This window comes from Cherax quadricarinatus, chromosome 33 (genome assembly GCF_038502225.1).
Source record: "Cherax quadricarinatus isolate ZL_2023a chromosome 33, ASM3850222v1, whole genome shotgun sequence".
NCBI classification, from domain to species: domain Eukaryota; kingdom Metazoa; phylum Arthropoda; class Malacostraca; order Decapoda; family Parastacidae; genus Cherax; species Cherax quadricarinatus.
This window is the reverse complement of record NC_091324.1, coordinates 26269799-26282123: the sequence shown is the minus strand read 5'-3', so window position 1 is coordinate 26282123 and position 12325 is coordinate 26269799. Positions and strand designations below refer to the sequence as shown.

At 41.3% G+C, this 12325-nt stretch overlaps 1 protein-coding gene across 2 annotated transcripts in view; it reads right to left on the bottom strand.

The window, feature by feature from the left end:
- Positions 1-12325, bottom strand: part of ktub (Tub domain-containing protein ktub) — a 435417-nt gene that overhangs the window by 417557 nt on the left and 5535 nt on the right. The window contains exon 2 of one of the 2 annotated variants that reach the window (XM_070090954.1): positions 9662-9767. In XM_070090954.1, the coding sequence (XP_069947055.1) occupies positions 9662-9767 (106 nt within the window). The remainder of the gene's footprint in view (positions 1-9661; positions 9768-12325) is intronic. The other variant, XM_070090955.1, reaches the window with a different exon arrangement.

The window sequence follows — 12325 nt, the reverse complement described above, 5'->3', positions numbered from 1 at the left end:
GCTTCCCTCTGTCTTCATAACTCAGTTTTTTTTAATGTATTATATACAAGTGAAAATTATTTTTTTTTATTTACAAATAGAGCCTATAATAGTTACAAAAATGTACAAAGTATTTGGACAACCACTAGTTATACAAACCGTAACTGAGCTATTTTCATAGGGATTCAAATACGTAAGAATTTGCCAATGATGTATATGCTTAGCAATTGCATTTATGATATATAACGATTTATCACTATCAAAGATCTTTTTATCAGACGTTCCTAAATATCTTCATCCATCTTACAAGTGGCATGGGGTCCTGTTTTTACATCCACCCATCTCCATCACACGACACTTTTCCACATTGAAAGCCATCTATTTCTTATTCTAGCTGCTCAATCTATCAAAGTCATCCTGTAAGTTTTTATTAGTTTTGATTTTCTACTTCGCTTAAAAGCTGTGTGTGTGTGTGTGTGTGTGTGTGTGTGTGTTTGGTGGGGGGGGGGGGTATGATGAGGTTAGGTCTTGTCTCCTGGCCACTAACTTTTCAAGCTTCGTTGAATGGCGTTAGTAGTTTCTGGCCTCTTGAACCATGTCATGCCCACTCTTGAAGTTGTGTAGCGAGTTTCCCTCCATTTATTATCCCGAGAATGACAAAGAACATCCTAATGTGTGTCACTTCTGCGTTCGTTGCTTCCATCTCTCCTTTTGTGCTCGATCCAACCACATCTCCTGTCATAGATTTCCCCTGATTACCGAGTATGTTCCAAGAGTACAGCCAAGTTACTGGTTACAAAAGTAGAGTTTAGTTGGTGGTGCTTCACCAGCTCTGCTGGTGAGAGCAACAGAAGTTTGAAGATAGTCAGTGTTAAGGCTTGTCAGTGTACATAGTTACTGGTGTGTGTGTGTGTGTGTGTGTGTGTGTGTGTGTGTGTGTGTGTGTGTGTGTGTGTGTGTACTCGCCTAATTGTACTCACCTAATTGTGGTTGCAGGGGTCGAGACTCAGCTCCTGGCCCCGCCTCTTCACTGATCGCTACTAGGTCCTCTCCCTCTCTGCTTCCTGAGCTTTGTCATACCTCTTCTTAAAACTATGTATGGTTCCTGCCTCCACTACTTCACTTGCTAGGCTATTCCACTTCCTGACGACTCTGTGACTGAAGAAATACTTCCTAACGTCCCTGTGACTCGTCTGAGTCTTCAGCTTCCAGTTGTGACCCCTTGTTTCTGTGTCCCCTCTCTGGAACATCCTATCTCTGTCCACCTTGTCTATTCCCCGCAGTATCTTGTATGTCGTTATGTCTCTCCTGACCCTTCTGTCCTCCAGTGTCGTCAGTCCGATTTCCCTCAACCTTTTCTCGTACGACATTTCCCTGAGCTCTGGGACTAGCCTTGTTGCAAACCTTTGTACTTTCTCTAACTTCCTGACGTGCTTGACCAGGTGTGGGTTCCAGACTGGTGCTGCATACTCCAGTATGGGCCTAACATACACAGTGTACAGTGTCTTGAACGATTCCTTATTAAGGTATCGGAACGCTATTCTCAGGTTTGCCAGGCGCCCGTATGCTGCAGCAGTTATTTGGTTGATGTGTGCCTCCGGTGACGTGCTCGGTGTTATGGTCACCCCAAGATCTTTCTCCCTGAGTGAGGTCTGTAGTCTTTGTCCACCTAGCCTATACTCTGTCTGCGGTCTTCTTTGCCCCTCCCCAATCTTCATGACTTTGCATTTGGCAGGGTTGAATTCGAGAAGCCAGTTTCTGGACCACATGTCCAGCCTGTGTGTGTGTGTGTGTGTGTGTGTGTGTGTGTGTGTGTGTGTGTGTGTGTGTGTGTGTGTGTGTTTGATCATCATTCCTGGAAGGAGACCTAGTTACGTAAGCTAGCAATGTTCCTGTGTAGGTTGCTGAGCCTAGTATAAATTGTAGTCAAGTTAGTAGTATTCGTTTGTAATCTTTGTGCTTGTGTAGATTAATTTTTCAGATTTGTTATTGGCAGTACGTAGGTTGGTAGACTTCTTTATTGCATTAGCGACATTTCACCTGGCACTAGTCTTTACCATATTATGACCCGTTCAGTGGTGCCATTAGTCGTATAGCGGTGGTGTCTGAGACACGAAAATGTAGCAAAGGTTACTTTCATGGTGATAAACACCATAGTGACCGCTGGTTTATTGGTCTGAGGGTTCCTCTGTGCTCTTGTAGGTGGGTTGTTGACACGTATATGGGTAGGTAGGAGTCTGAGAACATCGGTGCGTCCATTTACCACTCTTAAGTCTTATAAACAAGGCTCTCTCTATACCCTGCTGCTGGCATACCAGTGTTTCCTGTAGTGGCTTAGTTAAGAACAATTTAACGAGCATTGCGGTACTGACTTTTTAAGTGGGACATGCCAGAGGTTCACTTATGAACATAGTAAGTTTGTGGTGATTAACTTGTGCACTGAGTGAACATTTGTGTCATACGTGTGCTAGAAGTGTTAAGTGCTGCTTTCCCCAACAGTTAATACAGGCTTACAAATGACAATTAAGACTTTAAAAGGCTCAGAGTGTACTTCAGTGTAGTGACTCCTTACATTTGATAAATCAGTGTAACACATGCTCTGCTCAGTGTAACTGAACTATTAAATACGGTTACATAATTAAGTTGCTTGTCCTAGTGTCATTGCTGTGTTTTCTAATACATTTTCTCGTTCAGACTGAAACTTTACTGTTAAATTCCCAGTAATATTTCAAATTGCAGTGTTCATCTGTGGTGTGAGTGTGTAACTTATGCTTTGTATTTTTACTGTGAACAAGCTTACTGCTGCATAATGTTCAGCTTCATGAATACTTTCTCTTGAGTAATTCGGTTACCTTTCAACTGTGTTAAGCAAGAGTCAGCCTGTTAACATCTATGTTCCTTGCCATCTCGTCTAGTGGGTCTGGCGCCTAGTTAAAATTGTAATAGTAACAATTTGCAATTGTTATACTTCTAGTTATACATTGTGTAAATTGTTTTAGACTATTTGATCAACCGGATTGTAGTGTTTAACTTCTGATACACCAAGTTAATGAGTGCAGACACGCACTGACACATAAACATATTAAGCTAAAACACTGGTAACTCTCCAGAAGCTGAGCCTAGTGTGTGACCTTGAGAAGTTGAGTGTGTATTACGACCAGCGGTGTACCACTCTCACCTATATTTACATCAACACAAGTGTATTCTAAGTGATAAAGTGTACACTTGGTAACACTTGTCATACATAGTAACGCGTGTGTAAGATTGTTTAGGTACTGGTTCATCTATCTACAGCTGCACACTTACGCTTGCATACATACATAACATATATAGTAACGTGTGAGTTACCCAGGATGGACCAAGCAAGTCCACCACAGTGATTTATCTCATTGTCATTGTAACATTACCTAGTTACCGTTTTTTTTTTTAGTAATATTGTTTACAATCTATGGTTGGGGTAAGAGGTTGTCTTCAGCATTCATTGTGGTGTCCGCTATATTATTTCATTGAGGTACATTAGGTGGCAGTAGCCTGAACTGACTCAAGTGGAAGTTATCATTGAATTTGAACCTCATGTTTAATGTGATATATGTCAGAATTCTAATTTTATGCTCAATATTACCTACTTTGTCTGTCTGTCTGTCTGTCTCTCTCTCTCTCTCTCTCTCTCTCTCTCTCTCTCTTTTCATCTTTGTAATTTGTGATAAGGTGTAAGACCTCGCGTGTACCATCCATTATATCATTATATGTACCATATTATTAACACACATACAAGAAGTCTCTGAATGTATTTTTAGTAAGGTGTGTATCGTATTAAGTAGTAATCTGGGTTAAGTATAATTGGAAGTGTTCATTGAACTTGAACACTTGTGCCATATGATCTATTTTAGACTTCTGACTTCATAGTAAATATTTACTCTTGCATAAGCTATAAGGGGAAGATAAGCGAGGAATTCTTAGTGTTGTGAGTCTTACACGAGATATCATCACTGGCAAACATGGCAACTGTCATAGAGGAACCTATTTCAGCAGGTGATGGAAATGATGATAGCTTCCAGACCTTTAAAAGTAAACAAAAGAGAAAAAGTGAGAAAGGGCTAGAGCGTCGACGTAGTCAGACTCACTTGACTCGTACACAATGTGACACTAAACGTCCTTGGTGCACAGAGGCTGCAAGAAGTCTTTCTTCAAAGGAAGAATGTGTTAAGCTGAACTTCCCTGACAACACCCTGCTGCCTGCTAAGTGTGCATGGCTAATGGAAGCTGTAAACAAGCATCCTAACTCAAGGATCCAATTTAGGAAAAACACACACAACTTTGTGTTTGTGGAACAGAATGAAGAACTGATCAATGATCTACTTAGTACACCTTATGGGGGTATTAAGCTGCTCCGACCTCCATCAGACACTCACCACTTTAAAAAATGGGTCAGTATCATAATCTTTGGATACCCTCTCTACATGGACCCATCCCATCTGACTCTCAGTGAGCATATCATCAAGCCTCAAAGACTTAAAAAAATCTCAAATTATTGCCAGTTGGGTGGGTCCTGTGCCCCTCCCCCGAAATATCTGGGTGCATGGTTTGTTTCCTAAACATCGAAGTGTACCTACCCCCTAAACGTAGGTGTTACAAATGCCAGCACTATGGCCATGTTGCAGTAGACTGTGGAATACTACATTCTTCGTGTGGTAAGTGTGCTGGGAAACATTCCACTAGAGAATGCACAGTAGGCCTTGACAGCCAAAAATTTAAGTGTATTAACTGTAAAGAAGTTGGGGTTACAGTTTCCCACAAGGACTGCAGTCAGAACCCAAACAACCTTCGATGTAAACCTGATAACAGTCCTTTAATGGTAACTGAGGATGAGGCCATCCAGTCTACCACAGCCAGATCTGAGACTGAACCTCTGCAAAGTGTGCAAGAACCCCACCTCACTGCAAAGGATTCTGGTGATACCAGAATGCCATCACACACACCAGCTGTGGAGGAGCTAGCCATCCCTGCTAGCACATGTGGAACTACTGGTCTGCCACTACTGATACCTATGGCTACACCTGAATATGAGGATGAGTGTCATTTTTCCCAACACACACAACTACAACAGTCAGACACCACACAGGTAACCCCCCTGGAAACTGGAGATGAGTCAGATGCACAGGACCTACCTGCAATGAATGATGAAACAGACTTGCCACAGGCACCATCAGAGAACACTAATGTAACCATGGTACCTGTTAAGGTGATAGGTGTTAAAGAAAGCACTAACTCAGAAGTGCCATCCTCCGGAGAGGCATTGGATTCGCCTGACCTTCCTCATATTATAACAAATTTCCAGAAAAAAATTGAGCATCTTGAACAGATCCTGACAAGTTTAATAAATATATGTAATCAGGATGATGCTCTTGAGCATGGTGATGATGTCAAAAGTGCAGCAATCTCCGTTCAGCTTCCAGCAATTTGTGAGAAAGGAGCCTATAACTCTTGCCTTCAAGACTTGCCTTTTAACTGGCTGTCAAGATGCCGAAAAATGCTTAAAAATAAAGGTCCTGAAGATAGACGTACAAACTATCCTATTTGCTCTTAAGTGTCTGCACACTGTAGCCAAAGCATAATAGTCTTACCATCTTGTGAGCAAGAGATTGTAATAACTCACTACAATGGATACATTACAAATCTTTTCATGGAACATTGCTTCCATCAGGAAGCGGTTGCCTTACATCATATTAGTGCAACCAAGAATATTGATGTCATCTGTTTGCAGGAATGTAGACTGAAAGATGGAGCACCTCCACCAAAGTTGCCTAGATATGCAGCTTATAACTTAAGGTCAGCCAACTGTTGTGTGATGTATGTCAGAAAGAACTCGCCACATTCACTCCTTGCCCTACAGAGTCGAGTAAACATGCAGTATCATGGTATCAAAGTATATGTAGGCGATTTTTCCCTAAACATTTTTAATCTCTATGCCCCCGCGAACCAGCTTCGACCTGATGCTTTACCAGATCGCATCAATAGTGAACCTACCCTTATTCTTGGAGACTAATGCCAGACATAAGAATATTGGTGGGCCTGTAACAAACACCAATGGAACTAAACTAGTGAAATTGCTAAATGAGCATGATAATGTTCGAATTGTGGGAACTACTGAGCCTATTCACATATATGGTGGCATACTAGATCTGTGCCTTGGATTTAATACATCATATACGATGCATGACTGTCATAGTTGATGATCTTCTATCTGATCGCTTCCCAAGACTAACAACTGTCAATCTTGATCATATCTCCAGCAATCAAGAAGCTAAATACAGAAGGAGGAAACTTATTCTCAAACCAGAACACAGAGACAACTTTATTAACCACTTGGATCAATGGTATAAGAATTACGAGCCCATTGGCACACAAAAAATTTAATGATGATTTAATTACCATTATTGAGAGTGTTCTCACAGATCAAGTGGGCAGGAATAGGAAACAAAGACCCTCCACTATAAATAACAATAAAAACCAATGTAAATACTATAATGATCCACAGCTACGCAATCTAACACATGCAGCTAGGAGGATTGGTAAAGCATACCGTGAATGTAGAGCCCCAGACCTGCTCAGAACGTTCCAAGCTGCACTAATAAATGCAAGGAATAGAAAGCAAGAACTTAGGCAACAGGAATGGGAACAGTTAGTGGATTAAATAGGTCCACCCCTTTAAGTTTGGCTTAGAAAGGTATAAATAAAATAGCCAGGAAAAAGACTGACAATGTTGCTCATCCCTTTCCTCTTGAAAAAGCAAATGACCTCATAAATGACTGGTCCAAAACATCCAGGCATGAAAACCTTCCATTTCATATTAGAAAAAAATCAGAGAGTACTTCTGAAGAAATGTTGAAACATTAATTTTATGAGCCAAAATATTGATGAGTGATTGCCTCTTTACCGAGTATGAATTAGATAATGCATTAACTAAAGGTCGATCAACTGCTCCTGGAGAGGATGGTATAACCTATGATATTCTCAGAACTCTAAGGCACGTGCCTGATAACCCTTTGTTGGCACTGTATAATCTCAGTTACATTGAGGGCGTTCTTCCTACTTCCTGGACCAATAGTCTCATTGTGCCTATCCCTAAGCCCCAACAGCCTGATACATTTAGACCGATCTCCTTAACTAGTTGTCTTTGTAAAACTTTTGAAAGAATGATACTTAACAGACTGTACTACAGAATCAGACACCAACTTTCCCTCTACCTCTATGGGTTCATGAAAGGTAAAAGTGTGCAGAACTGTATTTCCACTTTTCTCACTGCACACACCTCTACTAGTTTTACCACTTTTCTTGATCTAAAATCTGCATTTGATATTGCGAACAGAACCGTTATACTACATGAACTAGCCAAAATGAATATTGGTGGTAGCTTACTCTGCTGGATAATAGGATACCTGTCAAATAGTATCCTCTGTCCTTTACCAAGGCTTCAGAAGTGATTCTAAAGAAATGTCTTTAGGTACACCGCAGGGAGGAGTTCTTAGTCCCATGCTATTTAATATTCTGATTAATGCTCTACTAAATGATTTACCTGCCTCACCTAAACATATAGCTATAAGCTATGCTGATGATATCATGATCCATACAACAGGGCATAAGAAGATGAATACCATTATTAATGAAGTTCAAGCAATTTGTAATCGACTAGGCCTCATAATATCTTCCTCTAAAACAAAGATATTAAGCAAACGACATCCCCCACCCATCTATTTGCAGGGTGCAATCATTAGCTACGTTAAAACTTACAGATATCTTGGTGTAGATGTACCCTTTAATATCTCGCCTAGTTGGTAGTAATAAGTTATCACAAGTTATATACACTGATGGATCTAAACAGGAGTCTTCTGGCAGGGCTGCATCTGCTCTTGTTGCCACCTCCCTAGTTAAGAACCATAATAAATTTGTTGAGTTAGACATAAGAATTAACAACTGGGCGTCTACACTGCAAACTGAATTGTTTGCAATCCTAATGGCGCTAAAGCTAACCTATGACACTGAGCTTGACTCTATCATCATTACTGATTCTATGTCATCATTGAAGGCTCTTGACTCATATAATGACTCCAACAACATGCTCATTGGAGAAGCCAGGTATAGATACTCAAAAATTAGGGACAAAGGAATTAATGTACAATTGCTATGGATCCCATCACACATTGGATTACTCCTTCATGATAAAGTTGATATGTTAGCCAAGAAGAGTACCCAGAAGGAGAATGTAGAATATAACTTTGGTATAACTGTGTCTAGCATTAGGAATAATATTAGGAGAGAAGTAAATAATGAAAATGATTGTTATAGGAATGCAGTTAGAAGCCTGAGTAGATCTATAACCCACTATGATAACATGAACGTAGATAAGTATGTTTATGTAGCAACTTGCAATGTGAACAGACTGACTGATGTTGTAGTGGCCAGGCTTAGGCTTGGTTACAAGTACTGACTGATGTTGTAGTGGCCAGGCTTAGGCTTGGTTACAAGTACTGACTGATGTTGTAGTGGCCAGGCTTAGGCTTGGTTACAAGTACTGACTGATGTTGTAGTGGCCAGGCTTAGGCTTGGTTACAAGTACTTCTGGCAGTTTGGGAGACACACAGATGATGATCAAACTAAATGTAAATTATGTGATCAGGCATATGGTCACTGTCTTGAACACTATGTGCTTAATTGTCCACTTATTGAGGAATACAGAGACAGACAGTATAATAACCTATGTGACATGTCAAGATATCTTATTAATGAAAATAAGATACCAGATATACTAAGCAAATTTCCTAAATTTGCTTGTAACAGGTAAGTGAACTATAGATATGTAGATATAAATCCATATGTATTCCTGTTAACCCTTTGGGGCCTAGTTCCTAGGCCTTTTGTGTATCCATATGCTCTTGCGCTACCGTCCACAGGATGGATATGGGGTGCACAATAAACTAGCCACTTCGGTGGCAAAATCTAAAATCTGATAATCCAGAGATATGAATCAATACTTAATCATTACATAATTGCACAACGACACTAATTCTATTCCTACCCGTTAAGTTGAATTATCAACATTACTAAAATTTTATCTGTTCATTAAATTATTCCCGTATAACCAGGTGAAACTTTGCTGGCGTTGGTTCACTAGCATTACAGTAGTCGGCTCTACCAAATATTTATATTTATTAATTCTTGAAGGTATCCTTAAGAGGAGCGTCAGTGCCGAGGGGAACTAGTGTTCTGTTCACTCACAGCTTTGTGGACTTCGCTTGTAAAGCAATCCAAGTAGATACATACAATATATTTGCTGTTCCTGAACTTCGCGAAATTAATATGATGATGTTAACTAATACTAGCTGAATTTAGGCTGACCTTAGAAATACAAGGTTGCATTGGATTACTCTATATTATATTACACAAATTGAAACAAGGTTACATGAATACATTAGATCAATAACACTTTATGAATTTTTAACAGTATAGAAAGATAAAAAAGGAAAGAAAAAAAAGAACAAAGTAGACATAAGGTTAGAATATACCCTGGAATGTAAAGGTGCGAGTTGCGTCCTTAAGTAGGTGAGAAGATCAATAGAGACGGAGAGGAAGAGAGAAAAGATGGAGGAAATGCTAGAACAAGATAATAAGTGTAGGGACATACCTGCTTAAGCAACTTTTGCTGACGTATATTGGCATCATCATCTACGGAGCCAGGTATACCAAGTGAGCCACCCTTGTTACTGTTGGTCCACCCAGACATGTTCCTGCTGTCACATACTGTACTGTTAGTTACTTAAACTACATCATTAATTAGAGTAAACTGCATTAATTAAATGGCGACAATGTATTACTTACATGGCCACACTACATTCTTAAACTTAGTAGCCACTTTATTAGGTACACTTGTACACCTCGTTAATACAAATATCTAAATCAAGTGGAACAGTACCTCAATGCCTAAGAGCATGCAGACATGGTCAAGAGGTTCAGTTGTTCAGACTGAACATCAGACTGGGGAAGAAATGTGATCCAAGTGACTCTGACCGTGGAATGACTATTGGTGCCATACAGAGTGGTTTGAGTATCTCAGTAACTGCTGATCTCCTGGGATTTTCATGCACTACATTCTCTAGAATTTACAGAGAATGGTGTGAAAAAACAAAACATTCAGTGACCAGCAGTTCTGTGGGCGGAAACGCCTTGTTAATGAAAGGTGGGAGGAAAATGGCTAGACTGGTTCAAACTGACAGAAAGGTGACAGTAACCACACATTACAACAGTGATATGTTCCCCAAATTAAGCCTGAATGCCTTCCACATCCCCCCCCAGGCGCTGTATAATCCTCCGGGTTTAGCGCTTCCCCTTTGATTATAATAATAATACAACAGTGATACAACGCTGTATGATCCTTATCGGTTTAGTGCTTTGATTATAATACAACAGTGGTATATGGAAGAGTATCTCTGAACGCATAACACATCAAACCTTGAAGTGGATGGTTTACAGCAGCAGACCACACAGGGTTCCACTCCTGTCAACTAAGAACAGGAAACTGAGGCTACAGTGAGCACAGGCTCGCCAAGACTAGGCAGTTAAAGACTGGAAAATCATCGCGTGATCTGACAAATCGTGATTTCTGCTGCGACTTGCAGATGGTAGGCTCAGAATCTGAGTAAACCTTTGGGATGTAGTGGAACGGGAGAGTCACAGCATGAATGTGCAGCCGACAAATCTGCAACACCTGTGTTATGTTATGTCAACATGGACCAGGATCTCCAAGGAATGTTTCCAGCACCTTGTTGACTCCTCGCCACGAAAAATTCAGGGAGCAGAGGGAAAGGGGCCCTAAACAGTATTAGAAGGGTGTATCTAATAAAGTGGCCATTGAGTGTATATGGTCACACTGTATTACTCACATAGTCACACTACTTTCATATGTCACACTTTTGATGGCATAAATTTTTAGCATTAAAAATCCTGAAAGTAGATGTTACTGTTGGCCATCAACATTTGCTATTGTTAGTACTGTTGGTTATTCTCAAGATATGTTACACATGACAGTATTAACACACGCAGAAAGCGTCCTACTGTAACATTATACAGGTACCATCCTACTGTAACATGCAGGTACTATTATATATGTTACATCTTGGTTTAGAAAGACACGTAAGCAAACACTATGACATATTTATTAGAAAACGTTTCGGTCCTGGGACCTTGATCACTTCTAACGTCCCAGGACCGAAACGTTTTCTAATAAATATGTCAGTGTTTGCTTACGTGTCTTTCTAAACCAACTTGTCGGTATTTATTACCACGGTTTATACCATGTTACATCTTCACTATAGTCACCATCATTACTACTACACTCACCAGTATTACCACTACCTTCATAAGGACCCCAGTGGAAATGTCACTTTATTTGACTTTAGGGTTATCCTAGGTAATTTACACATGCTAAACTGTATGATAATTGTACTTGTCCCCTCAAGGGAGATTCCTTGAGGCTGGTGAGGGGCTCTTGATCTAGGGAATTGGACCTGTGTTCCGGTTCCCTGAATTGAAACTGAATACCTTCCATCCCCTCACATGCGCTGTATAATCCTACGGGTTTAGCGCTCCCCATTGATTATAATCGTACTTGTGTGTACCTGTACCAAAATAAACTTGATACTATTACCACTGTCCCCTACAAAACCATATAATCGACAGCCAATACCATTCCTACAGCCACTAGCTCCCCCCTCACCTCAGCCGCCGTCACTGCTGCTGCTGCTGCTGCTGCTGCTGCTGTAGTCAGCTATGCAAGTAACACTAGCCATGGTAATATTTTAGCTATCCCGGTAAATGTATTGTGAAGAAGCGAGAATCTGGAAAAGTCCTGTCACCTGTTGGACCTCATCGACCCCCAGTGTTGTCACCAGCTGGACCTCATCGACTCCCCCAGTGTTGTCACCAGCTGGACCTCATCGACCCCCCAGTGTTGTCACCAGCTGGACCTCATCGACCCCCCAGTGTTGTCACCAGCTGGACCTCCTCGACCCCCCCCAGTGTTGTCACCAGCTGGACCTCCTCGACCCCCCCCCAGTGTTGTCACCAGCTGGACCTCCTCGACCCCCCAGTGTTGTCACCAGCTGGACCTCCTCGACCCCCCCCCAGTGTTGTCACCGGCTGGACCTCCTCGACCCCCCCCAGTGTTGTCACCAGCTGGACCTCCTCGACCCCCCCCAGTGTTGTCACCAGCTGGACCTCCTCGACCCCCCAGTGTTGTCACCAGCTGGACCTCCTCGACCCCCCCCCCCCCAGTGTTGTCACCAGCTGGACC